Consider the following 22,970-nt stretch of genomic DNA (forward strand, 5'->3'; position numbering starts at 1 on the left):
CACTGACGCATCTAATCCCATGTCAGACAGAAACGCGGTCTCTGTATTATCTCGAAATCCAAGGAGGGTAAGACTTCACGGCTAGATACGCCACTACCGATCGAGAACCCCTCCTACCCCATCCCCCTTCCTCGGCCGGCATCGTTAACAAATACTCATTGGCAGTGTAATTTTACCGGTGTAAACGTTTGTCCTCCGTTCGCTTGACCGACCGGAACAAAGCAGCTTCCACGTAAAGGCACGAAATTCCATTCAATTTGAAACTATGGTGACTATCCTGGGTGTTTTTTTTTTCTCCCTCGTAGCGTCCTCCGTTGGCAAGACCAGATGCAAGACGACGTCTATACGACACGAGGATAACCAGGCATCTCCAACACCGAGGCTTTTTGTACGACTGTCCTCGGACTCCAGGGCTCATCGCCCTCCACAGGCGGTCGTCCCAGACATCACCCATGCCTGGGTATCTAGAATTTTCCTCCAAGGCATCATCCTGGGATGTGCCATTATTTGGAACGGAGCAAATGGACGCGTAAAACCCGTCCTTGCCGGCCACTGAGTAATGACGTCCTCCAGAAATTCACTACCCTATGGAGACTTACTTAGGCGAGTTTTCGTTACTTGGAGGTATCCAAAAAAAGGTACTTAAAGGGAAGACGATTGTAGCTATGGTTTAAGTCGCCAAAACGCCATGGCATCTCCTGAGGGACAGAGTGGCCCGAAACATTACTGTGGCCCAATTAACCCGTGGGTCATCCTTGTTTCGTACCACCTTCTGTTGCTTAACCACGATACAGACGAAACTATGCATTGCAAGACGCCGTAGGTAGTACCTACATGCGAACCAAGCAAAATGTGGGACCGTGATCCCACGTTCGTTTAGCTGTTATTCACTATTGACAGGACACGCCTCCGCCCCAACCGTCGTCTGCGAATCAGTACGCGGGGTGTCCTTCCGTTCCTTGTGGATACCCAAACTCCAACGGCACGATCACGACATGCCGCGTGCCCGTTAATTGCGCCAGCGCTCCAGAACATTTTCGCATCACGCATGACGTTCGGGATGTGAATCGGTCTGCCCATATCACCTGCGCTTGGATAGGGTGCAACCTGTCGGTTTTGAGGAACAACTTGATCCGCCATATCAGAGGAGTCCATTTGGGTCACGGCAGGAATACCGGTCACTAGGCGTTATCAAGGGTGGGAAATAATGCTGATCGTCGCTTGCGACACACGCCTGTGAAAAGGTCTCGGTCGACCATGAGAAAAGGTTGGAAACGGTGGAGGTTCGCATGTCCTTGTTTTTGATATGTTCTTCATGTAATGTTTGTCACTTGTGTTTGTTTTTTGCGTTGTCATGTGTCTATCCGCCTGTAGTATAGATATGCTAGTCCGTCTGCTGATAATATAGTCTCACCTACTTGAGTAACACGACTGATTCCGACAAGGTATGGACATACACATATAGTAAAATATGCCGTTATACATATGTATGAAATAAAACGCTCACGGGCACCAAGCTTCGGGGCATCAACCTCTTTACAAGTTCTACGACAAAACTTTTAACTTGTGGTCTGCAGAGAGTGCGTGAGTTGCAGACTGGAGGTATAGTTGACGGCGACTAGTCTAGTTCTGTGATCTGCTAGCCTTCAATCGTAAACGTGTTTTACAGTACAATTGATCTGCGGGATCTGCACAGTACTTTTTAAGTATGACTTTATCCGTTGAACTGTTAGACCGTGCCTGTATAGCTATTGTCGATAATGTTCGCTCTTCGAAACTTCGCCTTTCTTCAAACCTAGTACTGGAACCCTCTGTTCAAGACTCCATATGGTGTCATGGGTATCAGTCCTCTTTGTGCCCATTGAAGGCAGATTTTGTTGTGCGATATCAAAAGGGCTCGATTGTGCTGTCCGAGTTGTTCTTGCAATTGGGTTTCACTGTCAGCTGGCGGCTTTCCAGAACGTTTCATCTTCCGAACTTTGCGGAGCTATTCAGAGCTGCTTGTCGCTTGGCGGACCACGTTCGAGATTTGGAGAGCGAAACGTCGGACCAGGTCGGACCCTCTAAATTTTCAACACAGCCCCTTGCTTGGCCTGCATCATATATTTTGCAAGCGAAGAGTCTATACACACGATGTAGTTCTCATTCTAGGAGAGATTTTTCATGCTATAAGCATGCATGGAGATCCAGGGTTAAACGTTGACTCACGAAAGCCCAACAACGGACGCGTCGTAGATTCGAGTCACCCTTCCCAAGAACCTGGCGATCCCAACATCGACTTTCTGGACTCGATCCTCTACACAAGCAGTCGGACAGACGACTAATTCGTTTATTGAAAAAGTACGTGCTTTGGAAATGATCTGCTTCCTCCGATGGCACAAAGGACCTGCGACGAATTCGCCCTGGCTTCATGTGAACATCGGTAAGATCTATTTCAGCTGGAATGGCCATTTTTTCCTTGAACTGCAACGCCTATGCGGACGAGACTATGCAACGGACAAAAAATGGGGCTCGCCCAAACCACCTTCAGCAGTGACCGATTCAGGTAAGGTTGCGTTTGGGTATGTATTTGTCGATTGATCGTTGACCCCAAATAAAATGAAGATCGAATATCTGTATTGCGCCAGTACTTTCGTGCAACCGGTGATTCGATGAAGGGCTAAATCAAAGAGGCGAGAACTGTGACAAAGGGAAAGTCCAACGAGACTGCCCTTCGGCAGCCATTCGCCTTTCTGTTACCTTGTATGGCTAACTGGTTCGCCGCCACTGCTACAGGGCTACCACACTAAGGAGATGAGGTTTTCCTCGCTTTTTTCAGTTGCGTACTGTGGCTGCGGGAGCTCATCGCCACGATTCGATGCCAGGCGAACCATTCTCGCTGCAAGCATCTAATGTAGGCTTTATGAGGGGAAGGGGAAACCACTCACGGTTTTTGAACCCGACGATCCTCCCAGTTATTGGTTTAGGCGCTAGGAAGCCTGACCTTTTTTCGCCTAGTAAATTGACTCCCTGAGTCGGCAACCTAGGGGTTTTTCGTAAACCTCCTTCCAGGAGGGGGGAATCGCTTGATTAGTATGAATGTGTGGGTGGATGAGATGAGGTGTCTAATCAGACAGATCACTGTTCAGCACTTGCTGTGACAGAGACAAACATCCTAGACATACCTGGGATCCTCTTCTCAGTAACCCTTCAGCTATCTGTGGGTCGTCTGGGTTTCATCAGTTCGTCATTCGGTCGCAATTGAGCCGTGGAGGACGACCGGAAGGTCGTCTAACAACTTGAGGTAATAGTAAGCTTTCCAAGACAAAGTCGGCGGTTGCAGCGCTAAGTCAAATTTCATGTTTTAGCCACTGCTCTTACGGACCAAGCTCTTTTTTTTTACTATACAACTCTCCACAACCCTCTGCCCACCACTGACCCACCCAACCCCTTTGTCACACAAGGAGAGCAAGACTTCAGATCAGATATGCCATTATCTATCGAGAACCTCCCATCCAACTTGCCCCCTCCTTGGCTGGCATCCCTTAGCGATATCCGCTGACGCTGCAATTTACCAGTGACTAACCGGACCAAGCAACCTCCACGCAGAGGCACGACATCCTATTCAATCATTGGCCGAAACTATAGGGCTATCCTGAGTTGTTTTCACCCTCGTGGCAGCCCTGTTGGCAAGACCAGATGCAAGGCAACATCCGTACGACATGAAGATAACTAGGCGTCCCCGACACGAGGCTTTTAGCACAAGTATCCTTGGACTCCAGGTACATTGCCCTCCGCACGGTGATGTCACACAGACATCACGAATGCTTGGGAATATCTAGAAATTCCCTCCAAATACTCGTCTTTGGATGCTCATTGATTGGGAGGGAGCAATCGTGCGCGTAGCACCCGTCTCTGCCCGCCACTAAATCACGTTGTCCTCCAGCAATTTGCTACCCAATGAAGCTTTATGTAGCCGGCTTTTGGATGGTTGGAGACATCCCGTAAACATACTTAAGAAAGAGAGTGGCTATGGGCTAATCGCTACAAGACATGGCAACATCTAACGGGAACGGTACCCCGGATCACTACAATGGCCCCATCAACCCGTACGTTATCCCTATTCGTACCACTTCCCCTTGCTTAACCACAGTCCAGACTTAACTACGCCCTGCGCGGCGCTGTGGGTACTACCTACTCACAAGCCAATGCCAATCAAATTGTTCGCCTGTGATCTGATTCCCCTCGATTAACCGTTACTCACTATTGACAGCGCACGCACTCAAGCCGGTACGAGGAATGCCCTTCCGTTCCTTGTGGTTGCCGAAACTCGAGCGACATGAGGTGTAACGTGCTTGTCAATTGCGGCAGCGCTCCAGGTCATTTCCGCTCGCATGGCATTCGAGACACAAATCGGAATGCCTGCATCCCCTGCCCTTGGTGCGGCGAGGAGATTGTGAGAAATAACGCGATCCGCCATATCAGAGAGACTCATTTGGGGCATGTCCGTCGCTAGGCGTCGTCGGGGTCGATAATAATATTCGGCACTCGCGACACGGCCGTTTGAAAAAGTCGGAAAAACGGATATCTGCATGTTCTTACATTCGATACTCCCTTCGTGCTATGTTTTTCAACTTGTCTTCTTCGTTCTCGCTATCCACTTGTGCTATCGACAGACTAGCCTGTCTTCTGATGTTTCTCACCAACTTGAGTGGCTGATACTGACAAGGTATGTACATATACAGCAAGATAAACAACTGCGAAAAATAAAATATTCGCGGTCACCAAGCATCGAGGCACCAGCTTCTTCACGAATTCTACGACAAAACTAGTCTAGTCGCCGTCATACTGACAGCAAGGATCTTAAATCTCGCAACTTGACCGCAAAGATTCCAGGGCTCTCTCTTCGCATGCATCAGCTCAATTCACTCACACGAGATAAGCCCGTTGACGTTTGAAACGTCTCAGGATGCACGCTCGGAGACCGTATGTTTACTTACCATTCCACAGCAAGTCAGCAACCAGCTACAGTGGCCACACCTAGCAAATTAGCAACCTGCGACCCTTCCTGCTGCGTCTATTTGCACCCGAGCGGACACTGCGTATGCCAAAGGTGGCTCTCAAAAAGCTTCCATTGCGTCCGCCCAACCGAATCGCGGAGGAATTTGTCGTCTGGGTGTTTTCGAGCCCAACGAAGCCAGAGCGAAGGCCCAGTGGTCTATTGTCACGATCAAGTTGGTTATCGGCCCGATCAGCTGAAAACTGGAACCTTCAGGTGATGTTTGCCTTCACAGTTATTTCATAATCATTTTCGAGGATATCAAAGACTTGCCAAACACTAAACGGTCTACTGCAGGTAGTAAGGAAGTGCCCGAGGTGGAAGGCATCAGGTAGGGTCTCTCAGAGGTGATATAGAGGGGGAACCCTTCCATCGCCAGGGAAACATGTATATTGATAACACTACTGGTGTAAGCACAATGCTGGCTTACTGAACCCAGATAAGCAACTAGGTACCGCTGGATATGCTGAATAGCTGATCTTCCCTTTATGGTGCAACAATCAAGTGCGGCAATCTGGCCCTCTTATATGGAGAGCTTAGCACCATGCGTTGGGTATTGGCGGATTACGAACAATAAGTCGCTGATTTTCTAATCCTAGGGTGGCCTTCATTTGCTTGGGCGGTACTGCCTGTGCATGCAAGGAACATGAGTTACCTCCATGTTTCCCGTAAGACGATGTGCCGTGTTCTAACCTTCAGATCCTGTGGTTCTACGCTCGGAACGATATGATTTTCTTTTCACCTGCAGCCACAGATAATGCGAGTTACTAGATATGGGGCGGCTGAAAGACTACACTGATATCGAACGACCCTGAACGTGTGCTTGCAGATCCACGATGTAACTACGACCCTTGCTTGGAAGCCAACTTGGTACCCTCCCTATCTACCCAACGGAGCGAAACCACAAACAACTATTGCCCTTCAGGTGAAAGATGACGCAGAGATCACCCGCGATCATTGATCGTGGACCATTGACTTGTTCGGGATGATATTAAAGTTGGCGATGAACTCATAGAGACGGTTTTTGCAAGTTATTGATTTTCCATGATCTTCCATGTATGGTACACTGCTCAATGGGGTCCTTTTCTGAACTTACCTGTCTCTGGGCACTGTGACCAATGCGGTCTCACATGTTGCACCATGCACATATGAACTTTCCCTGTTGCATTCGGATGTATAGCCCCTGAACTGCCTGTAGCCGTATTTATCGGTTATTGTTAAGATAATGAGGCACGGGTCTCCATTGGGGCGTCAATATCGATCTCAATAAATGGACATCCGCGGAACCCCTGGTCAGTACGAGCAACGGGTCTCGGTACGGTGGCTGTCCAGGCTGTCCCGGTGCCTTGTCATGGGACCGGGGTCGCGACAGAAATAGACGAGCCTACCATAGTGACGGGTCCGGCCAGGGGAATTACCGTACCCGTTTGATCATTTGACTACCAGCCGGTGCAGTGGCGGATCTCCCACGATCCTGGGGTGACCTTCCCCCCAAGCGGGGTATCGCTTTTTACTGAAAGGCGAGAGTACTTTGTGAGATGCTGAAGGTGATGTGGATAGGTAGTTTTGGAGCTTTAAGTAGCTACGCGGGGGAGTGCGGGGCGCAGACTATAGTGATGTAGGTTGTGACGTCACGTTGCCTCGTGTTGTTGCACGTGTGCGCCCTGGCATGCCAGTACATAAACCGGTACCCCCGCAAACAATAACTACCACACACCTCTCTCTACTCCCCATCTGTCAATTGTCGTATCCGTTCTCAGTTGCCGAATCGCTCCCGACATGGCAGGACGTTGGTCGGACGGTATCGTCCTCAAGGTGCTTTTCATACCGCTCACCTCACCTCATTATTCACTGACTGCTGGTTGTCATCAAGATCATTAACATCATCGTTTATTTCCTCTTCTTGGGCTCAAACATCTACACCGTCGCCGCTCCTCACGACATCTACTATTCATCCAAAGATACATATGTCACACCTGCACCGTGGGCATTCTTGATTTGGTGCGTACTCTCATTGCGATCTTGGTGTTCGGCAGCGCTGGTCACTGAACACGCGTCTACAGGACCCTTATTCACCTTTTGTTACTCGGTACCATAGTTTACCAGTTTACCGAAGAAGGCAAAAGGGTCGTTATCGACGGCATTTCCTGGCGCTTTGCTCTGCTTGGAGTCCTCAATGCTGTTTACGTCAATCTTTGGGCGACGCACCACTATATCGTGTCCTTCATCTTCGCCTTGTTGGTCAGCAGTAGCGTTACGGTGAGTCACCGGTTCCATTCCCCTTTCATTTGCGATGTACCCGGGTGTGGGTAACATGTCTGACGCTGTGTTACTGGGTTCGATAGCACATCTATTACATTGTGAAGAAGTACCACTATCCGTGCACCACTGGCGATGAGATCTTCGTGCACTTGCCCTTCTCGCTATACCATGGGTGGACCACCGTGCTTGTTATCCTCTCCGCTTTCCAAGCATTTGGTGTTGATGCCCGCCTTCACCCCGCTGGAGTCTGGACCAAGGTCTTCGCCTTCCTTGCCTTGTAAGTCGTCCTATTCCTATTGGCTGTGCCTTGTGCCAAATGTGCTGTTCCTCCGCAGCTTCTTCCTGGAAGGCACTGCTGCTGCGTATGCCTTCGGTACTGTAGAAGGCGATCTCCCTGCCTCGATTGCTATTACGTGGTCACTTTACGCCATCTTTGCCCATCAGCACGAACCTTTCGTGCACTGGAGCGCCCTTGCATTTGCAATCCTTAGCACATTGTGTGTGATCAAGGGCGTCTACGGTCTATCCGTCAGGTACAGGCGTGGAGGCATTATTTTGGAAGATGAGGAGCGTGCGCCCTTAGTCGGCGGTCGATGAGCGAATCCGTACCGATTTGAACGAATGCGGAGATGAAACGACACGCCCTTACGTAACCTTTCCCCCCGCCCATTGAACTGCAAACTTTATATTCCGTTGTTCGTGATGGCCCCGCTCATGTACGGTTGTATAGTTCTCGTTTCTTGTTCCGAGCGTTGTAAGTATATGTATGTACTACGAGTCCTCTTGACGACTTTGACGAACGTTGTAATATACAGTGAGGTGCCCATTGATTGAACGTGTGCTCGAACAGAGCAGTATTTAGGGGCTCCCTTTGTCCCCTGTTTCCTCGGTGATATTAGGTAATGACAATACGCATGTTTAGTCGGGTTTATGTAAGACCAAGACACCCAACACAACACCAAAGGACTCCAATCGACTTGCTGCATCTCCACTCCAAGCGGTTTGAGACTGGAACACACGGCAGTTGGTCATCATCATGGAAACTGTTCGAAAAAGATCATGATTTGGCAGAAACATGGTCGATGTGCATCAGAAGTGGGAATAAGTGTACATTTTTGGCAGTGTTCTAGAACATTCTGTGGCCCACATGTGGACAAGTGCACTTCATGCCCTGCTGCAAATTCAAGTGGCCACCTCAAACGAGTGGTGGTACATCTGAGAACATGCAGCGACCGACCACGGAATGCAGGGAGGGAGCGCGAAGAGGAACGGGCGGATCAAGCGATGGACGTTGATGGTGGGGGCAGGTAAGAGAGTTGTGGCAGCGGAGTTTGTGATCGTAATCATGGGCGGAGTTTGAATTCGAAAGGTATATAAAGCCTGCCACGACAGTTTCCCTCCCTCAATTTCCTCCCGCGCCGTGTTTTTCCCACGCACTGATTTTATTTTATTTTTGAAAAATGTCCTTTGCGCTGCCCGCCCGTCAAGTCACCTTTGGGAGGCCCGCTGTCCCCTACCAACCACAACAAGCTCAAGCACAGACCACCACACATGGTTTGGCACTGCCGGGTTCCGCGCCCTCCGCACCAGTGTCGGTACCTGCCCCAGTCGTAGCCTCAGCCCCTCTCCCACCACCTCAGTCTCAGCCAAATGCGACTACCACGACTAGCAACGGCACCACAACTGCTACCGTTGCCGGCCCATCAACACAACCTACGCCTCCTGTACCATCGACGCCGGCGCCGTTGACCCTCGAGCAGCAGCATATCACTGCCGTCGAGGGTATCGTACCAACGCTCCAGAACATCGTCGCGACGGTGAACCTGGATTGCAAACTGGACCTAAAAACGATCGCATTGCACGCTAGGAATGCAGAGTACAACCCAAAGGTTCGTATCACCCGAGTTACCGTTCCCTTGTGCATGCCAATGCACCTCTGCACGGTTCTAGCGTTTTGCAGCTGTAATCATGCGCATTCGTGACCCAAAGACAACCGCCCTTATTTTCGCGTCGGGCAAGATGGTCGTCACGGGCGCGAAGAGCGAGGATGATTCGAGGCTTGCGTCGCGCAAATACGCGCGAATCGTGCAGAAGCTTGGCTTCGACGCAAAATTTGCAGAGTTCAAGATCCAGAATATCGTGGGGAGCTGTGATGTCAAGTTCCCCATACGTCTGGAGGGTCTTGCGTATAGCCACGGACAGTTTAGTAGTTATGAGCCTGAGGTAAGCAAGGCATGCCTTGCCGAGTTGTTGAGCGCGTTGATTGATACGGGACAGCTGTTCCCTGGTCTTATTTATCGCATGCTAAAGCCGAAGGTCGTACTCTTGATCTTCGTCTCCGGTAAGATAGTCCTGACGGGGGCGAAGGTAAGATTTTTTTGATCTGCCCGTGTGTCGTCACGACGCGTGCGTTGGTGGAAGGCCGTGAACCTCCGCTGACCTGCTTGCCGTTGAATAGGTTCGAGAGGAAATCTATACCGCGTTCAATACGATATACACCGTGCTATGCGAGTTCCGGAAACCATGACGCTCGTTCGTGTTACACCGATGGACTATAAAGTAGTTTATATATCCCGCACATAAATAGCATTCAATACAGGAGACGGGCTGTAGAATCACCTACGATACATGTGTTCTATTAGTACAGGGAGCAAATACAGATTTTTGCTGTCACTTCACGTTTTGATCGTGTTTTCTGACTCGGCCGTAATGTGACTCGGATCGATTTAGGAACGACGCCCACAAAAGATCATCCGTGCACGATTACACTAGAGATCGACAATGTCGGCCGCTGTAGACGAACTCGCCACCAAGTTGAGCGTCTTTCCGTCAGTTCCCATCTAATCAAAGCTATCTGTAACTCCGTCTTAGAAAATGTCCAGGAACGACTCCGCAGCTGACGATGCAAGCCCCTCAGTCGTCAAACCCGCAGATGCTAGCCAAGCACACGAACAGGTCGTCACTCCGTGGGACGTCCAGGGATCCGTGTCGTCGGACGGAAGACAGCTTGCGATTGACTATGACAAGTTGATCGCTCAGTTTGGAACGCGACGTATAGACCCAGAGCTTCTCTCTCGGTTCGAGAAACTAACGGGTCACAAACCACACCCCCTGCTCCGACGAGGAATGTTCTTCTCACATCGGTGAGCGTTCTCTTGTGTAATCATGCAATGAATAGAGGCGAGCGTATTGATACCTGTCATGCGATCAGAGAGTTCGACAAGATCTTGGATAGATATGAGCAAGGAAAACCATTCTTCCTGTACACCGGGCGAGGACCGAGCAGTGACAGCATGCACATCGGGCATATGATTCCTTTCGTTTTCACAAAGTAAGTCCCTGCCTTGCACGTCGTGGGTCATCATCGTAGACGACGTTAGATGGCTGCAGGATGTCCTCAACGTCCCCCTCGTCATCCAACTCACAGGTCCGTCTGTCGCTCTTAGCCTTCACGTAGCTCGTTATTGAACCCTCCATCAGACGATGAGAAGTTCCTCTTCAAGCATGAATTGAAGGCGGAACAAACGCGCGAGTTTTCGTACAGCAACGCGAGGGACATTATCGCCGTCGGTTTTGATCTCAAGAAAACGTTTATATTCAGTGACTTCGACTATGTTGGCGGCGCCTTCTACCGCAACGTCGTCAAAATATCGCGGCAGATATCCTTTAACCAGGCCAAGGCCACTTTCGGCTTCAATGACTCGTTAGTAAACGTGCAGTTCTTCTCCGTTGAACCATCTCTGATTAATGTTTGTCTCAGGGACAACATTGGAAAGATTCACTTTTGTTCCGTTCAAGCAGCTCCGTCATTTTCCAACTCATTCCCCAACATTTTTGGCGACACTTCGAACATTCCCTGTCTTATTCCTTGTGCGATAGACCAAGACCCATACTTCCGTCTGACCCGTGACGTTGCTGTAAAACTCAAGTATCCCAAGCCAGCACTCATACACTCTCGATTTTTCCCCGCGCTACAAGGGCCGCAGACAAAGATGAGCGCATCGGACGCTACCTCAAGTATCTTCATGAATGATACCCCTAATCAGATCAAGAATAAAATTAACAGGCATGGTTTCTCTGGAGGCCGGGAGACAGAAGAGGAGCATAGAAAATATGGTGGGGACACAGAAGTGGACGTTGCTTACCAATACCTAAGCTTCTTCTTGGACGACGATGAAGAGCTTGCAAGAATCGGAGAGGTGACTATTAGAATGGCGCTCGATCACAGCCACTACCAGAACTGACGACAATAAACAGGATTACCGCACCGGACGTCTCCTTACTGGACAGCTGAAGGCTAGGTGCATCCAGGTGTTGCAAGATTTCGTCAAGGATTTCCAAGCGGTGTGTCTGTCGTAGCTATACCTTTCTTCATGTCTGAGACTATGCGGTGCAGAGAAAAGCAAAGGTAACCGATGCGGATGTGCATGCGTTCATGGACCTTACTCGCAAGATCGAGCCGACGTTTGGCAAGTAGTCGTGAGACTGGACTGCATACGAGCTATCAATGTACAACAATAAAGACATAAGTTCAATTGCAGTAGGCATGAAAATAACGTCTAGTACGTGAGCGATGGGGCGTGTGTATGCGTGTGATGCATGCAGACGATGTACGTATAAATACAAATTCTGTCTGTCCTTGCTCCACGGTCTACATGGCGGCAAAATAAGGGGACAAATGGGTCTAGATCCTTTTTAGACACGGGAACGTACGCGGACGTGCCAGACCCTCTTAAGCCACCCGTTGGTGGCCCTGAGGGCATGCAGCATAGGGGGCGTGCCATTCATTTCCGCCTTAACGTTAGTCAAATCGCTGGTGTCTTCGTCCTTGTTCCAATGGAACGGCAGTATTTTGGATTTGTCGTATTGCCAGGAGTCAATGGCTTCCAAAGCTGCCTTGCCCCAGTCAAAGGTTTCGTGTTCTTTGTGATCAGCGGGACCGTCGACGAAGATAACGAGATGTTCGTTGCGCGGGTTTATAAAACCTTCTTGGATGCCGTTCTTGATGAGTTCGCGGAGAGGATTGTAATATGAAAGGACGTTGAGAAGCACGACGGCTATCTCATAAACGACCAGAAAAGGAAACGCGGTGAGGTCAGAGCGAGGATTATTAGGGCGAAAGCCTCACGTTTATTGTGGATATTGAGTTGGTTCCATGTTATCACCTCTAGGATCTGGTGGTTTCAATTACGTCGTCAGCATGCCGATATAATTAGAAGTGAACGCAGCGCGGTACCTCTTCGAAAGTTCCGAAGCCGCCTGGTAGGCCTACGAAGGCCCCTACCCTTTTGGCCATTTCAACTTTGCGTTCATGCATGGAGTTTACAACGATCTGGTGATCGGAAAAGTGGGTTTAGTCCGAAATACCAGTGATTGCACGGTGGAGCTCACAGTCTCTATCTGATGATGGCCGTGTCAGCATGCAAACCACCGACTGCAGAACGCGACAAAAGCATACCTCTTGGCGTTGCGTGTCATCTAAGACTTCAGAGACAGTGTGGGCTGTTGCACGGCCATTTCCCTTGTCCTTCTCGCCTCCAGCGGCGAAAATAGCATACGGGATAATGCCCGTGACCTTGCCTTCGGACTTGGACACGGCACCGGAGACGACTCCCATAAGACCGCTGTTACCACCACCATAAATGAGAGGACGATCTTCGATTGAAAGAGCATATCCGAGTGCTGTACGACGAGAAGAACAAAGAATATATGACGCGACAAAAAAATAAAGATGTGAGTAAAGAGTAGCAACAAAGACGACTGGAAGAGTGCGGGGTGGACCACGGGGGCGTGGTCTATCGGTAAGCAGACTTACACAGAGCAGCTGCCTGGAAAGCTTTCTGCTTCCCCAGGGAGGCAGCACAGTATACAGCTACGGCGCGAGAAGGAGAGCGTGCCACCATGGCTAACTGCTCTGAGTTGTACTGTGACCGGGCGGGGGAAGAATGGGAAGGAATTGTAGACATAAAAGAGTGGGTTGCAGTGCTATTTAAGCGTAAACGAAACGTGTCCGCGTTCAGGATACCATTAGTAGCGGTATTTGGCGAGAGGTGGTTGGTCCAACGAGGCTGTTGCTGTAATTGTGTAAGCCGACCCTATTTCAGCGCATTCGAGACAACAAGTCAAATAGTCACCAGCAGATTCCAGGCGCGGGGCATCAATCTACAGTAGTTGTGGGCGAAGGACATGTTATCTGGATTGTGGTAAACGGTCTCCCCTAAGTACACCCCAGGGAATTCAACGGCGTCGAGAACGCCGCTGCCGCTCCCCCAATGAATCACTCTACTCCGCACACATTGTATGAGTATGGCTGCCTGCTGCCTCATCCTTGAGTCATGACCCTGGCGGGAGCCGCACTGCAATGCAAAACAAACTGAACGTGTGCTGGCCACGCGCGGTATGTCACGTCAGGATCAGGTCAGGATCGTGTGGAATCTTTCGTTGTATGAAAGAGGCAAACTTCCTCGGTTGCAATAGGCACTGAGCTGATCCCCCACTTCGCTGGCGAGCTGGAACGGGTGGTTTTAGAAGATTTAGTATGTATTACTCGTGACGTTTAAGATCAACAGAAAAATCAGTTTCTTGGGCCAATACTTTTCTCCCGCATAAAACCCCCAGGTCACGTCATGCTCGAGTCTTTCAAATCCAGCCTTCTTCCCCCACTTTTCTTCCCCTGAAATTACATTCGATGAAGAGTGGGACGATGCCAGCAGGGTCGTCGTAGAAATCCATTAGCGCCCATCCTCTTATCCGCGGACGTGCGTCAGTATTACGTGCCAACCCGGAAGCAGTACCGGTCAGCCTTTCCAGCAACCACTTCCCCACCCGCGAATTCACCCCTTCGAAACCCAGTTTTAGGTTGGGCCACCCCAGGCCCAGAGCGATCAACGGTGGTAAGGCGAACGGTAAAGAAGATGCCGAAAGAAAAGAAATAGAGAGGACAGGACTTGGAAAGTCTTCTGGCGCAACCAAGATTTCAGTGCAAGTCTCCACTTTCTCAGGTATCGACAGAAACGATGGTATCGCGTACCTGAATTTCAGTAATGAATCCATAAAGACCGTAGTGAATTTTTTCGCTTAATCACATACCAATCCTGAGTTCTCACGATGGAGCCCTTGCAATCCCACGAGAAGCCCAGTCGCGCACTATCGGGCCAAATGGGTGGGTGGATTCCAACCGCACCGTGTTTCCACCCATCACCTCCGAAGCGACTAAACATGACTGCTTTGCCCCTGACCTCGCCCAAGTTTGGTATACGATCTTCTAAATACCACATGTCTAGACCACCGGGTGATTTCATGATTTCCTCGCGTACGAGGTGAGGAAAGCGACGTGTGTCGTCATCTTCTTGCTTGAGGGAAACAACAACAGTCTCACTGCAGGTTGATGGAGCAGTGAGGAATGCGTGTAATTGATGTAAAATGTCCGAAAATGGAGTGTGCTGGGAAACAATGCCGTGAAACGAAATAAGTTGATCGCCATTGATCGCCAGCCGAATGTCAATCACACGTATTCCAGAGTTGAGTTGGGTGTCGAGGGCCGTTGATTGACACTGCGTAATTGGCCACCCGTAGAGAGCCATCGTTTCATGAGTCCCTAAACTCGAAAGGTGAAAGTTTGATCCAGTCGACGTCAGTCAACTTACCTGGGAGCATTAAAGAGGATAGTGAAACAGTGTCTGGAATGCTCTTGAGAAAGCAGGATGGGTCCCGACGGGGTATCAGAGCTAGGTAACAGCGCTTACGGCCAGGCTAGCGGGCGTATGTTAATCAGCACGGCCGGGGATACCATGTCGCCGTTCACGACGGACCCGCCTGTAATATGCCACCCACGGGGAGGAGTCTAATCCCGAAAGAAGTTTCCACGCACACAGCGACCTGGGTATCCTTACCGCTGTGACCTCCGAGAAGGCCTTCTCTTGCTCAGAGACACGGGATATGTGCAGGCGGTGCGCGGCAAGTGTGACGCCCTTGCAAGAAGAGGCAGGCAGGCAGGCCCCAGACCTACGGTTATCCCCATCTGAACTGTAAAAGTACAGCTTTTCGTAGGTTTGGTTATACACAATAAGGATGCATGGCTTAGGAGTCGGGCTCAGCTGAGAGGCTCCATGCAAGAGCAGTGAGCTGCGCGCGCGCAGCTGACACGTGACGTGGAATGTTACGGTCATGTGACGAAGAAGCCCCTTGCCTTGGACCAGAAGGATGTCCCAGTCTCAAGGAATCCAGGCTGAGGAATCGAAACCGGTACTGCCATAATTCACGTCGGGAATTGCTATGACTTCGGAACTCATGTTACTGCATGCAGGTTTTAACAGCCTCCGTCAATGATGTGAAGTACATTGTCGCCCTTCTCAGAGGCATCAACTTTTCTAACGTCAGTCCACTCAACTCCGAGAGATGATTCACGTCCCCAGTAACTCCATGTCGACCTCGTTGTTAAAGCGTGCATCAGTCACCCTTTCGGCTGATTTAGGCATAATTGTTACCGTCGAAGAGGCGCGGACCTTGCTAGGTACGTCTGCCACCGCCTGTTATTCAGTTGTTCCAACGGTCTCTACAGCAACATCATATATATATTCCGACCACTTTGACGAATGGAATTATTCTGCTGATATTTCTGGACCTGCATCATCTCAGCTATCCGACCCACATGTCGACCCTTCAACCGTAACATTCGAGATTCCACTAAATACCCTCATAGAGTGTCTGAACATATATGGCACAGCAAGCATGTCGGCTGCAGGGAGTGGTTCATCTCATAAAAAGTGGCGCCGGGGAGGCGATCGTTCTGACGACGAGCGCTACGAGGAACGCCGTGATGGAAGGCAGCAGGCGAAGGGTGCAAGTAATGCTCCAGCCGGCAACCGCATTGACCAATACTTCGGTGGTGGGAGCGATAAGGGGACGCGTGCACGGCTGTCCTACACAGGTTCCGGACACCCACTGACACTGTGGCTGTGAGCACTGCGTATTTTCCACGAGTGATAGGTTCAGTGGTGATTGTGATCCAGTGCGGAAGACTCGTCTGGTCCGACTACGACGTGCGAGATAGTGACGTTTGACCCGGAACCCTTTGTTGAGCTTCCATTTGACGGTGATCGCACGTTAGTCGTATGTTTAGCTTGCGCAGCTGTCAAATTGACGTTCACTTTTAGTGTATTGAAAATAATTTTCAAGGTGCGATTTCATTTTAGCTGGCGTCTATGTTTGCTGCGCATGTGGTTCTGAGTAAATATTACCCTAGTCTTCCTCGTGGCTTCGGGATGCGCTTGTTGAGCTCGATCCATCATGCGACAAAATCACCTTCGTCAGTAATCCGGTTGCGGAAGTCAGAAAGGCGCATAGAGGGATGCCAGCGAAGCCCCTGTTCCGTATCATAGCGACGGGTAGTTTTGGGACAACAGAGGTATGTTGACAGATTCGACCCATGACCCAGTGGTATAGGCTAATTATGGAGCAGATGGATTATCCTAACGACCGCGAAGTATTAGAAACTTTCGAGTGTTTCCGTCCAATGAGGGCAAGGTATTTATTGGAGTCGTGTGACTTCTGAAGTTCGCAAGATGATGACGTGGTGATCAGCTACAATTTCGCGCATATCGCGCGCACTCTGCGTGCTTTGCAGAGCTCGACTAAGACTTCCCTTCGGATCGATGACGAAGGGTTGTTAAGTTTGCAATTCTTGGTGCCCGTACCCAAGCCACGAGCAGGGCTGTCTGATTCTTTTATCGAGTTTCGAGTACGGTCTCTTCCCTTGCAATCCTGGTTGTCTGTACTTATCCATTATAGTGTCTAGCATTAGATGAAGAAGTAGCTTCCTAACAATAACCCTAATGCTTTGGGGTGACGGTGTGGGTTGTATTTTGTGTCCGTTCACTCTCAATTGCAAGTCATTGGACAACAGGAGTACTGGGTGTCCGGAGAAAATCTACTAGTCTAGGATGAAGGGTGATGTTATCAAAGGAGCCCGTCGAAATATGCTGCCCTACTACTTCGAGGCGAGGCAGTTTGGCTTTGCAAACTTGAACTGGATTTCACCGCCTCGGTTGTCGGTGGGAGGTAGTCAGCAATTACCGAGTCGAACGTGAGCGGTATCGAGGGCACTTGTAGACAGCTTAATGAACACAAAAATCGCAGCTGTAGACATTTGTACCACGTACCCGGTGCCTTTGGTTTCATCCTAGTGGAAAGACCAGACACGATCAATTGACGAATAGCAGCGCCATCGAGGGGCTGCGACCTTGTCAGCCCTGTACTCCGATCAGCTCGATTATCTTACCTTAGGTGGCTCGACCTTTTGCGACACGACAGGTTCTTGCTTGGGTTCCTTGTAGGTACCAGTTGGGCTTGACGCCTTGCCAAGGTGTGCTAAGACATCGCCCTTCGTGAGTTGGCCCCGCACACCAGTCCCCTTGATAACCTCTGCATTCGTGATGTTGTTCTCCACAAGAAGACGTAGGACCGAAGGAAGTAGAGGCTTCGAGTGAGTCGGGTGATGTACTTCCTTCTTTTCTTGCACGGAACCAGGTTGCTGTGATGCTGCGCGCGGGGGCTCAGGTGCAGAAGTGGTTGGAGCGTCCGTATCAGGTGAGGGTTTAGTCCTCTCCTTCGGTGCTTCTAGGTTGGAGATATCGTCTCCTTCCTCTGCAAGAAGGGCAATAATCTTCCCAACGGGGACATTTTTTGCGCCGTTGGGGGTCTAGGTGGTACGAGTCACTGTATGGTCGCTTGAGTTGTCTAAGAATTTCAATACCAAAATCTTGGCCAAAACACCGTCGTCTTGAGCTTCCACGTCAATGGTTGCCTTGTCTGTTTCCTGACCGTCATCACGAATTAGAGTTCAGGCCAAGCTGGCGAGTAGAGCTTGGCGCACGATTTCCAGTAGAACATCACCAGCACTAAATGGATCCCCCTCGTTCTTTTTCCACGAAGCAATCCCACCTTCGGTCATAGTTGGTGACATGGCGGGCATTTCAAGGTTGGTGATGGCAAGACGCGCTCGAGTCTGGTGCAGACCTGTGAAGAAATTAGTGACGTGTGAGATGATGAACTGATATGAGGACACCTTACATCGTCTTCGGAGCAGTGTCCGTGCGCTGTGCATGGCACGTCCGAATGCCCGAGGGTGACCTGCAGCGAGCATCTTTTCAACCCAGGAGTCGGAGTGTCTCGCGTGGGGGTGAAATAATCGACAAGCGGACATCTTCTCAGTCGACCCCCCTCGACCCCCCCACCCATCTACCCACTATTAGTGTGCCCGTCACGATTATTGCAAGGACTTGACCCACCAGGGGTTCTTTGGACAGCGTCACGGCGAGCAAGTCGCTTCACATATTAGAGCGATTCAGGTTGCACGAGGCCTGTACAGGCGACGAGCTGATTTTTGACGTCTCACACACGTTCATTTTCTAGGCCAGCGCGCGGGAGATTCCTATGTCATGGAAACGATAGAATCCTTGGTGCAAGAACGGGTCGTTCAACTTCGGTAAGTGCTTTTACTCATATTCACATTGCACTCATGCGATCACTCCGTTCCAGAGCAGTTGCACAGCACAGAAATGAGCTCCTCCGACAAATGTATTATATGATGCGCCAGCGACACCGAGCAGGGTCTATCATGGATGAGCTTGACCAGGTGGAAGATGATACAGATGGTCTACATGAGTTTATGGACAGGTTCGACTTGGACAAGAAGTGCGTGGGGAGTTCTGTTGCAGCACGGTGCGCTGAAACACGTCCTTTCCCAGTCCTGAATCCGGCATGGTGTCCAATCTCTCGGAAGACGATCTATTCGTTCCTTTCCTGCTTCCATCAGATACGGAACAAGACGCCAGTGGTGATGACGATGTCGATGTCGATTCTCCAATGTCAGAACCTCCAGCATCACCTCGTCCGAGGTCACTCATGGAAGTCGACGAGCCTGAAGTCGAGATGGTGTCTATGACAGTTTCACCTCCACCAACAACTCCTTCTAGCGTGTCTCGTAAGCGACCCATGGAGGAAGAGGAGGAGGAAGAAGCCGAAGAGGAGGAAGAGGAAGAAGAGGAAGAGGAATATCGACCGGACGACCAAAAGATTTCACCTTCCAGGTCACCTTCGCGGCACATCTCACCTCAACCCAATCAATCAGTCCCTCACCGTAGCCCTAGCCAACCATCACTTCATCCCGTTCCGTCGCCCGAACCTCCGACTATTGGTGACACTGAGGGAGAGGAGGTTGTGTTGGTAGAAGCCGTCGAAACGCCGCAAGTTGCCAGAGAACCGTCTCCTCGGTCGATTTCTCCGTCGTCATTCATACTGGATCACAAAGAACCGGAGCCTCAACAACCGATGATCATTCACACTGCTGTCGACGTAGCTACACTACACCCAGCACTTCTTATACCTACGCCGACTTCTCCGGCATTGACGGCCCCAGTGTTCAGTTTTGAGAGTAGCGAGCCTGAACCGACCGCGGATTCCCCTTCCACCCCGGTTCAGGCGGAGATTTCTCGACACCATTTCAGTCCTGATTACACTCTACCTCGGCCCAAATTTCTACCCCCGGATTTTGTTCGGAAAGGTAAGTCATCAAAGCAGCGGAAGCGTGACAAGGATAGGGCAGAGTCGAAGACCAAAGAAGGGTGGACGCCTCTGGGCTTCGTGAAGTGGGGTGCCTCAATTCGCGCAAACCCGATACACAAGAAGGTATCTAGAGCGGCAAAGTGTTTAAGTACACGAGATTGGGGTGTAGGTTGTATTCACTGAGACGTCTGCGCTGTGCAATTCATTATTCGCAGGTGGCCATTACAGAGCTTCGGCTGATGCGCACTCTGGAACGAGTCGAGAGCCTGGAAAACATTGCCAAGTGGTCCTATAGACAACCAAAGAAACAAAGGAACCTTGGAGGCATGACAAAGACTCATTGGGATTACCTTTTGGACGAAATGGTAAGCAGTTTGCATACATTTGTTCTGCCTCGTGGCACGATCATTCTTATGGTATCCTTTTACAGAAATGGATGAGGGTTGATTTCCGCGAGGAGCGTCGGTGGAAGTATGTGCTGGCTTTCAATCTCTCGACTGCGGTTCTCGAATGGCATGCAGCTGGGACTCCCGAGGAAAGGATCAAGCAAGGTGTCTGCATGCATTGGAAACGCCCGCGGACTACAACGGATCACAGGACATCGCAAGATATGGATGTGGATGGTCGACCATCAGAGCGTAGGGAGGATGATTCCACGGTGACGGGCGATGACTCGGATAACGAGGATGATGACGCGGAGGCGGAGCAGCGAGAAGTTGTGGACTCCCTGGAGACGGGGAAAGTCTTGGAGGAGGCCCTCGAAAGTCGAGGGTCAAACAGTTCTGAAGACAGTAGCCTGCGTCAGAGTCCAGTTCTGGAGAGTGTTCGCCCCAAGGTCGAGGATGTGGAGGACCCTGCTGCGCTGCAAGCCGCCAACGCCGGTGGGGTTGCAAGCGAATCAGTGGGTGACGACGGACAGAAGGCTAAGATGGAGGCTGCGGAACCGCAGGGTCTGAAGCCCAGTTCAACGGATCCCCTTCTTGGATCATTACCGGATTCACAACGTGAAACGACGCAGGCATCCAGTTCTGCGAAAGCTGCCACGGTGAAGTCCAACCTATACGTGCCATTGCGGGAACGCATCGCTTATTCGGATGAGAGGAAGTTGTTCATTGAGAACGAAGATCTTGACCTTGTCAAGGATTTCTCTGCTTTGACCACAGATGACCAGGCTTTGGAACCCTCCTGTCCGCCACCTGATCTCTCGGTGATCTTTCCTGACCTTCAGCCTCTCGGTGTCCCAGATGTAGTCAATGCTATGGCTGAGGGAAAAGAAAAGGCAGATAAGAAAACGGAGCGCGAAGGTAGTAAGCGTCTCGATGACTCCGGGTACACGAAGATGGCCCCCATGGGCAAGTTTATGATGTGTAAACCCGTCCTCCTTGGACCACTACATCCTGCGAGGCGATGGAAGAACGGACGCTGGGTCAATCCAGAAGAACCTGCCGTCACGGAAGCTGAAGCGTCTGGCAAGATCTCGGATGATTCTCTGTCTGGTGAGTGGTTGGATTGTGCGAGACTGTGAATGGTGATCACAACTACTACGCAGAGCTCTTTGAATCCGTGAAGCCGCAGTTAATTAGTGTCCTTGCCCCTCAGCCACCCAAGGATACGAAGAAGCGAGCGGAACATGCTTGGAGTCCAGAGGAAGATGCTCTCCTGAAGCGGTTGGCCGATAAATACCCGAATAATTGGTCACTCATCACTGACGTATTCAACTCGTCGAGAGTTGCGATACCCTTCGATAAACGACTGCCCTGGGAGTGCTTCGAACGATGGAATACCAAGTTTGGGGGTATTCGATACGGACCTTCACATCCTGAGGTCAATTCTTCTCCTGCTGCTGCGGCGGCGGAAGGTACCCCTCCGCCTATAGCGTCGTCCACACCTCAGGCGCAAATGACGACGAGAGGCGTTAAGCGTCTTGCCAGCGCGTCGATTTCGCAGAATCAGAATACGGGTTTGATTAGCTCGGATATGTTGAAGCGACGCAGGCACACCTTGATGTATGAAACCATACGAAAGGTTGCGAAGAAGCGGGAGATCACGCAGAAGGCATCTAGTATGATGTCGTATCCCGTACTGAGTGTGTACTAGTTGCTAACTTGCCATTTCTACAGTGAATCAGAGGAAGTCATCCAATATCCACGACACCCACAGTCAATACAACAAGATGCCGAAGATGAGCCCGGCTGAACTCAGCCGCTTGAAGGCTGACAAGGAAACTCGGGAGCATCAGGAGATGTTGATGGCACGACGCAGACATGATGAGATGACTCGGCAGCAGCAACTCAGAATGCAAGTCGCCGCCCAAGGAGTAAGTGAAATGTTTTTTGGTTTAGAAGGGCTTTACGAACTCGCGGATCAGCAGGCCCCTGCCGCTGCCGCTGCGCCCGCCGCGCAACCACAACAGGTCAACGGGGCGACCCGTGCCGTGCAACAGCCTGCACAGGCTGTCCCTCAGATTCGTGCACAACCCGTGCCGCAGGTGAACATATCTCAGCAGCAACGGATGCCTACACCTATGGCGTCGACAGCAGTGGCAGTTGCAGCAGCCCGGATGTCACCCCAAATGCTGCAGGCTCAGGTAGCCCAGGCGCGTGCTCTCGCCGCCGTTGCCGCTCAATCGCAAGCTCAGGCACAGTTGCAAGCACAAGTTCAAGCGCAAGGGCAGGGACAGGTTCCGGCGCAGGTTCCTACGCCGGCACAGAATGCAGGAGTCAACAATGTGCAGAATAGTCTTCCTGTTGGGGCACATCTCTCCCCACCTTACCAGTCGCGCGCGGCAACTTCGTCGCCTGGTGTAGTACCGCAGGGTTCTCCGCCCCATAATGGCATTACACTATCCAATGTCGCCTCTCCGATTTTAACTTCGACTCAGCCGCAAATGCAGATTCAAGCCGGGCAAGTTCCTGGAAATGCGATTCCCCGCCCACCTGGTGGTCTTCCGGCACATTACTTTCCTGTGGTCGCGACAGCGGGGGGTCATTTCACGCAAGAGCAGGTGGACCAGGCAATGCGGCTTATGCAGGTGAGCACCTTTCTTGTGATTCTTGGCGAACGTTGCCAACGATGCGTCTTGTAGCAACAGCGGACGAGTTTAGGT

The 22,970-nt window shown here is 50.8% G+C and overlaps 10 protein-coding genes across 10 annotated transcripts; 7 read left to right on the top strand and 3 right to left on the bottom strand.

The window, feature by feature from the left end:
- Positions 1-44: 44 nt before the first annotated feature.
- Positions 45-853, top strand: F5J12DRAFT_811884 (uncharacterized protein). Its single transcript, XM_051744858.1, has 3 exons — positions 45-67; positions 166-538; positions 594-853. Exons 2-3 carry the CDS (start codon positions 266-268, stop codon positions 672-674), a joined length of 354 nt encoding a protein of 117 aa, XP_051602422.1. The 5' UTR covers positions 45-67; positions 166-265; the 3' UTR covers positions 675-853.
- A 5,847-nt stretch (positions 854-6,700) lies between these two features.
- F5J12DRAFT_811900 (uncharacterized protein) lies at positions 6,701-8,114 on the top strand. The gene is made up of 5 exons (XM_051744859.1): positions 6,701-6,853; positions 6,912-7,039; positions 7,102-7,297; positions 7,384-7,577; positions 7,636-8,114. Exons 1-5 carry the CDS (start codon positions 6,818-6,820, stop codon positions 7,895-7,897), a joined length of 816 nt encoding a protein of 271 aa, XP_051602423.1. The 5' UTR covers positions 6,701-6,817; the 3' UTR covers positions 7,898-8,114.
- A 589-nt stretch (positions 8,115-8,703) lies between these two features.
- On the top strand, positions 8,704-9,961 carry F5J12DRAFT_811908 (TBP-domain-containing protein). Its single transcript, XM_051744860.1, has 4 exons — positions 8,704-9,189; positions 9,251-9,523; positions 9,578-9,667; positions 9,759-9,961. The coding sequence occupies exons 1-4, from the start codon at positions 8,761-8,763 to the stop codon at positions 9,825-9,827; spliced, it is 861 nt and encodes a 286-aa protein (XP_051602424.1). The 5' UTR covers positions 8,704-8,760; the 3' UTR covers positions 9,828-9,961.
- Positions 9,962-10,174: 213 nt separating this feature from the next.
- Positions 10,175-11,777, top strand: F5J12DRAFT_716460 (uncharacterized protein; the record flags this gene model as incomplete). Its single annotated transcript, XM_051741007.1, has 7 exons — positions 10,175-10,443; positions 10,512-10,631; positions 10,681-10,727; positions 10,781-11,003; positions 11,061-11,499; positions 11,558-11,644; positions 11,697-11,777. 7 exons carry the CDS (start codon positions 10,175-10,177, stop codon positions 11,775-11,777), a joined length of 1,266 nt encoding a protein of 421 aa, XP_051602425.1.
- Positions 11,559-13,280, bottom strand: F5J12DRAFT_811918 (uncharacterized protein). The gene is made up of 6 exons (XM_051744861.1): positions 13,116-13,280; positions 12,759-12,982; positions 12,692-12,700; positions 12,537-12,632; positions 12,429-12,474; positions 11,559-12,357 (listed from the first exon to the last, which is right to left on the bottom strand). Exons 1-6 carry the CDS (start codon positions 13,264-13,266, stop codon positions 11,996-11,998), a joined length of 888 nt encoding a protein of 295 aa, XP_051602426.1. The 5' UTR covers positions 13,267-13,280; the 3' UTR covers positions 11,559-11,995.
- A 535-nt stretch (positions 13,281-13,815) lies between these two features.
- On the bottom strand, positions 13,816-15,404 carry F5J12DRAFT_811922 (PLC-like phosphodiesterase). The gene is made up of 3 exons (XM_051744862.1): positions 14,947-15,404; positions 14,390-14,897; positions 13,816-14,330 (listed from the first exon to the last, which is right to left on the bottom strand). Exons 1-3 carry the CDS (start codon positions 14,954-14,956, stop codon positions 13,940-13,942), a joined length of 909 nt encoding a protein of 302 aa, XP_051602427.1. The 5' UTR covers positions 14,957-15,404; the 3' UTR covers positions 13,816-13,939.
- Positions 15,405-15,502: 98 nt separating this feature from the next.
- Positions 15,503-17,122, top strand: F5J12DRAFT_780736 (Rad1/Rec1/Rad17; the record flags this gene model as incomplete). The annotated part of the gene is made up of 10 exons (XM_051742506.1): positions 15,503-15,544; positions 15,606-15,674; positions 15,743-15,812; positions 15,861-16,257; positions 16,312-16,404; positions 16,456-16,477; positions 16,545-16,706; positions 16,761-16,825; positions 16,883-17,039; positions 17,090-17,122. The coding sequence occupies 10 exons, from the start codon at positions 15,503-15,505 to the stop codon at positions 17,120-17,122; spliced, it is 1,110 nt and encodes a 369-aa protein (XP_051602428.1).
- F5J12DRAFT_811947 (single hybrid motif-containing protein) lies at positions 16,899-18,507 on the bottom strand. Its single transcript, XM_051744863.1, has 6 exons — positions 18,371-18,507; positions 18,174-18,316; positions 18,054-18,116; positions 17,580-17,999; positions 17,461-17,533; positions 16,899-17,403 (listed from the first exon to the last, which is right to left on the bottom strand). Exons 1-6 carry the CDS (start codon positions 18,501-18,503, stop codon positions 17,258-17,260), a joined length of 978 nt encoding a protein of 325 aa, XP_051602429.1. The 5' UTR covers positions 18,504-18,507; the 3' UTR covers positions 16,899-17,257.
- A 203-nt stretch (positions 18,508-18,710) lies between these two features.
- F5J12DRAFT_811951 (uncharacterized protein) lies at positions 18,711-19,362 on the top strand. Its single transcript, XM_051744864.1, has 2 exons — positions 18,711-18,785; positions 18,839-19,362. Exons 1-2 carry the CDS (start codon positions 18,739-18,741, stop codon positions 19,242-19,244), a joined length of 453 nt encoding a protein of 150 aa, XP_051602430.1. The 5' UTR covers positions 18,711-18,738; the 3' UTR covers positions 19,245-19,362.
- Positions 19,295-22,949, top strand: F5J12DRAFT_716504 (uncharacterized protein; the record flags this gene model as incomplete). The annotated part of the gene is made up of 6 exons (XM_051741011.1): positions 19,295-20,029; positions 20,080-20,229; positions 20,295-21,360; positions 21,414-21,926; positions 21,985-22,181; positions 22,233-22,949. 6 exons carry the CDS (start codon positions 19,295-19,297, stop codon positions 22,947-22,949), a joined length of 3,378 nt encoding a protein of 1,125 aa, XP_051602431.1.
- Between the last annotated feature and the right edge of the window lie 21 nt (positions 22,950-22,970).

Source organism: Pisolithus orientalis (genome assembly GCF_024613125.1).
Source record: "Pisolithus orientalis strain OTSU chromosome Unknown F5J12scaffold_6, whole genome shotgun sequence".
In the NCBI taxonomy this organism is placed as follows: Eukaryota; Fungi; Basidiomycota; class Agaricomycetes; order Boletales; family Pisolithaceae; genus Pisolithus; species Pisolithus orientalis.